General features: G+C 31.6%; 1 protein-coding gene across 1 annotated transcript; it reads left to right on the top strand.

Moving 5' to 3' along the window:
• The first annotated feature begins 464 nt into the window (after positions 1-464).
• On the top strand, positions 465-4,883 carry LOC132627055 (pathogenesis-related thaumatin-like protein 3.5). The gene is made up of 3 exons (XM_060342131.1): positions 465-573; positions 2,305-2,971; positions 4,508-4,883. The coding sequence occupies exons 1-3, from the start codon at positions 516-518 to the stop codon at positions 4,641-4,643; spliced, it is 861 nt and encodes a 286-aa protein (XP_060198114.1). The 5' UTR covers positions 465-515; the 3' UTR covers positions 4,644-4,883.
• The last annotated feature ends 872 nt before the right edge of the window (positions 4,884-5,755 follow it).

The following is a 5,755-nucleotide window of genomic DNA, read 5'->3' as shown; positions in this document are numbered from 1 at the left end:
CACCTTTCTTTTTATAATGAAAAAAATCATTTTCTCCTTTAAAACGTTTAAAAAAAATTAAAGAAAAATTTAACATATTAACTTGTTATTAAAAAAAATGGGGCCCCAAAAATATGGTGCCTAAAGCACTGCTTGAGATGCTTAACCCTTCAGCCGCCCATGATGATGATGACTATGTTGTATTTCTTGAAATTTTATCTTTGCATCAGGTTAAACTAATTAATATTAACAATTAGGCCAAGATATGGAAGTAATAATTATATTAATTATGGTCCATTAACTTGATGCAAAAGGAGCACTTGATGAGTGGTGAGTACTTCCCATATGCTGAAGGATGGAATGGAATCTCATTAATCTTCAAGCCATAGACTTGGAAAAGGAATTTTTTCTAATTTTATTTTTAACCTCAACTTGCCTCTTTTCATACACATTCCTTTTACGTACCTTATTTATTCATTCACCCACTGCTGTATGTTTTGCAAAACTAACAAAGTTTTACAGAAAAGGAAAAGACAATGGCTTCATATCTAGTTCTTCTTCAAAGAGTTTTGCTCAGTTTATTTCTTTTATCAGGTAGTGTTTTCATGTTTCTATTTACTAGCTTAAGCGGTTTATTTTACCTCAATTGAATCCCTTCCCCAAAAAAGTTATACCTGTAAGTAATACAAACTTTTTAGTACCTTTGCGGCCTTAACACAAGAGAAACTTTTATTGCAGTAGTTAAGGTGATTCAGAAATTGCTTTCTGTCACTTATAATAGTTTTTTGAATTCTCTTATTAAAATTTCTGAATTTATATTGCCCTGAGGAAATAAGATCTCTTGACCTCTTACAATTTGAATAGAAGAAAATGTCTCTTTCATATCTCTTATGTGTTTAAATGAAGATCTCTTGTAAAAATGTCATAAAACTAAAAGAAGTTTGTAAAGGGCCAAAAATCCATTTCTGCCCCTTATTGCCCCTTCCAAACCCAAAAAATAATTATTTGGTTTTCTTCGTATTCTTTTTCAAGTATCTGACACATTTATTGAATTAACAAAAGAAAATGTAATTGTGTGTTACATTTGAATCAATCCATCATCAGATTGTACCATGTGGACTGTGAACTGGTGAAGCTTGGTTTAGAAACTTTCAAAAGGTATTTGATAGATAAATGGTTGAAGTTTGGAAAAATAAGCTATTTGAAGTTAAAGTTAAAAAAGTAGTATTCCACAATTAGTCTTATTCTTTTAATGCCCATGACCTCTACTAAATTAAAATGTTAAAAAACCAAAGCTAAAAACGAATATATATGTTGCACTATACAAACCATCTTCCAACACGCACTAAAGAAATGTGCACCCTTTTTTTTTATTGTAAAGGAACGTCTAATGAGGTAGAACGAAACTCATTATACGGGATGGATTCAGAACTTAAACTTTATGAATTTATTTAATAAGCTCAAGTTACTATATAATAATAATAATTGTGTTTACTGTTAAATGCTTATAGATATTAAAATATGTAGTATGATAATCAAATTTGTGAAAAAAGAATGTTGTTTGTAGAAACTCTATAGAAATTAGCGGAGAGAAATAGTTTTTTAGCCCTTTACAAATATTTTTATATTTTTTACCTTTTTAGAAGAGATTTTCATTTTTTAATACATAACAGATCTGGAAAAAAAACACATAATAGTTCTGAAAATGTCATTTTATTCTATTCAAATTATAAGAGGGCAAGAGATCTCGTTTTCTCGAAATTAGCGAACCTAGCTGCATGCTTAATTGCTTATACCCATTTCCATCTTTTTCCGTCTTTCGGTTGCAATCATTGGTTTTCTCCTCTTCTTTATTTATTCAAATTGTTTCAAAACTGAATACTCATTTACCATATAGTTATAATCTTTTTCGCGCATGTCATGTAACACTATTAGTTTGTTATCAAATTTTATACATCCTTTACAAGTAATTCTAAATAATTATATGTGTATCAGTATCCCAAAACTTATAATCAACCGAAGAAAATGATGATTATATGCAACCACGAGTCCACGACTCTATGAAAGTGCACGTAACAATACGTGAAACAATAATCTTTCAATTTTTTCAACGAGATCACTCCACACATAGGCGAAGTTAGAATTTTTGATTTAAGGGTTCTGAATCACGACTCATTTTATTTACTGGGTTCGAATAGATTATTTGTATGTATATTCAATAACTTTTTAATAGAAATACAGGATTTAAGCCAAAGTCGTTACTGCATTATGCCAAACCTGTCCACCCCAGACTTCATAGCAACTTACTCTAAATTTGTATGACAGGTGTAATAAAATTCTCTGAGTCTGCTAGAGTTTTCACCATAATAAACCATTGTAAAGAGACGATTTGGCCAGGTGTTTTCCCAGGGGACAACTTCAACGATGGTGGATTTACTCTAAAACCGGGTCAATCCATGATTTTCACTGCACCTGTTGGTTTTCAAGGCAGAATTTGGGGTAGAACAGGTTGCAATTTTGACAAAAACGGTAAGGGGTCATGCCAAACGGGTGATTGTGGTCCATCTCTCAAATGTTCGGGTACGGGAAAAACCCCGGCTTCACTTGCCGAATTTACCCTTGCTTCACTCGATTTTTACGATGTTAGTCTTGTCGATGGATTTAACGTGCCAATAAGCGTTACACCACTTAATGGTAAAGGAAATTGTAGTGTTGCTGGTTGTAATGGTGATTTAAGAGACAATTGCCCCAAGGAACTTGCTGTTAAGAAAAATGGAAAAGTTGTTGCATGTAGGAGTGCTTGTGATGTCTTTAACACAGATGAGTATTGTTGTAGGGGTAATTATGGAAATCCAACGACTTGTCAACCTACGTTTTATTCCAAGAAATTCAAGGAAGTTTGTCCCGCTGCTTATAGTTATGCATATGATGATCCAACTAGCATTTTTACATGCTCAGGGACCGACTATGTTATTGGCTTTTGCACCTCAAGGTATGTTGAAATAAACTCATTTCTCTTATTTTTAATTTACTTTTCTCTTTCTTTTCACGATTTCTTTTCGGTTCGGCTTTATCAAACTTCGGTTTGGCTATTTCGGGTTCGGTTTTTTGAAGGTGGACACCAAACACCGAACCAAACTAGTTCGGTTCGGTTCTTTCGATTTCGGTTTTTTAAAGTTCGGTTCGGTTCGGTTTCGATTTTTTCAATTCGGTTTTTTTAGTATAATATTAAAAGCGATTCCATTGACACTGATTCATATTCTCAAAAGCAATAAAACATAAAACTGATAAATTGAAATCAAAATCAAACAAACAGGATACACAAAAACAGAAAACTATAATCATGACATAGGATTACTAGGTGTTATATACATACCGTAAGAATAATTAAGAAAACACATAAAGGACATACATTAATCCTAAAGAGACATCCTAGTTACCTTTCTTTGTTAAGGATATTTAATTTTTTCAATTGAAGTGGAAAATTAGGGATACAAATGCAAAAGAGGACTTATTACAATTGAGTTTTTTTTGCTTTAAACTTAATGGGTCTGGACTATTTTAATTTTTTTGGCTAATGTATTAAATTTCGGTGTGCGTTCGGTTTTTCGGTTCGGTTTTATCAAACTTCGGTTCGGCTATTTCGGTTTCGGTTTTTTGACGATGGACACCAAACACCGAACTGAACTAGTTCGGTTCGGTTCGGTTTTTCGATTTTCGGTATTTATGCCCAGCCCTACTTTTTAGGCTGACTAATCTGAATTCACACCGGAAAGTCTCACTCGAGGGATAAAATGCTCTTTGCAAAAAAAAAAAAAGGGATATTTTTGCATGTCCCTCAAACCAAAGTGTATATACACACACACTCACCCCAGCAAAATGATCATGTGAATCTAGAAGAACGTGGCAAGACTACTCGTCATAACTAAGAAACAGAAATTGCCAAAAAAAAAAAAAAAAAAATTGTATCCCTACTTTGTTCATTTAAATATCTAGTTGCACCTCTTAAATAAATGCTTTCATTCACGAGTTTATTAATTCTTAAAACGAGATTCAAGTAAACATACATTGACGGAGAAATTTATTGTTCATAATAATCGAAGAGAAAATGGATTAAGAGGATTTTCTTAATCCAGGGTACAAAATTCTCCTTTTATGACACAATCTTCCTTACCTTTTATCCAAATGAAATTTAGGACCCGTTTGGTCGGAAGAATTATTCACTTTTTTCTGGAAAAGTTTTTCACTTTTTTCAAAAATTAGTGTTTGGCTATGAAAATTCCAAATACAACTTCAAGTTGTATTTGAAATTTGAAAAACAAGAAAACCCTGTTTTTCAAGTTTTTCACTTTTTTCACAACCAAAACAAGTACATTTCAACAAAAAAAATACTATTTATAAAAACTATGGTCAAGCACAACTCCAACTCCCAAAATTCCAAAAAAAGTGATTTTTTTTTTTTTTGTTTCTATGGTCAAACGCCTACTTAAAAAGCAAAAGGAGTAAATTTGATATGTTGAAATTGCAGGAAAAAACAAGTATGCTCATACCATGATCACAAGCTGGTCTGCAGTGGATCAGACAGTTTAAGATCATCGATAAGCAATTTGTGGATGATAATTCTTGGATTAACCCTCATTGCCAATTTGAAGATCATCTTATAATATGTATAAAGGGAATTCTTTTGATTTTTTTCTGGGAAAGTTATTCGGGTTTACACTTTTTTTTCCGTTAAAAACTGTTGTTGCATAGTTCATGTTATTTCTTTGTTATTAATTTCCGGGCACGCTCTTTGCGCCTATACCCATGCTAATGAGTGTACAATTTTAAAAATCATTTATATTATTAAACAATCTGTTTGGTTATATAATAAAAGAAAGAAAAAAGTGTCTTATTGTGATTTCTGATTTTGCCTTCAATTGCCAAAGTTACTTAATTATCATCCTTCTTTTGAGGTTAGTTAGCATAATAGTAGTAAGCATAAAGAAATTAAATAATAAGGTTGGAATAACAGTCCATTTCTCCTCTATAATTAATTTATTTGAATTTGATATGCAATTGGTAAGATATTTGAACTTAATGTGTATTAGCATGATGATGGTAGGTAATGAGTGTCGATATAGATATAGATATTGTGTGTATAAAATCATATATTAGTCTATTAAAAAAAATACATCTTATATATAAAAAAAAAATTATACAGTTCTATAAAAAAAAATTAGAAATATGTTTAATCTCTATGCATAACTTACATATTTTAAGTATAAGCATAGAAAAGGAATAAAGAATAATAATTTTATATTTTATATGTATATATACCATTTTTCCCACAATCCTCCCAGAAAAGAAAGCCTATTTAACTGAATGAGACCTAACACCGACAAATCGCACCAAACCGATAAACAGAGTCAAACCGAGAAAAAAATCCCACTGGTGGTTTGGTTTGACTTGGTTTGGTTTGGTGTTGAAAAAAAAAAGTCCGATCATAATTGGTTTGGTTTTAGCAAAAAAAAAAGTCAAACCGAACCAAACCAACCCGACATTACATGTATTCAATTTTTAAAATATTTTATACATAAAAATATTTATTTGTAATGTAATTTATAAATATTTCTTAATTTTTTTATCTATTATCATATTATTCAAGCTTGCATCTTTTCCAGCCAGATAGCGAGCGATCACTCAGCAATGAACACTAACTGAAAGCGGATGGGAATGAGTACCTATCCCTTACGGGAATCGAACCCGTGTCTTCGACATGAAAAGACGATGTCTT

The sequence above is a fragment of the Lycium barbarum genome, chromosome 2 (genome assembly GCF_019175385.1).
Source record: "Lycium barbarum isolate Lr01 chromosome 2, ASM1917538v2, whole genome shotgun sequence".
NCBI lineage: Eukaryota > Viridiplantae > Streptophyta > Magnoliopsida > Solanales > Solanaceae > Lycium > Lycium barbarum.
This window is presented reverse-complemented; position numbering and strand designations above follow the sequence as displayed.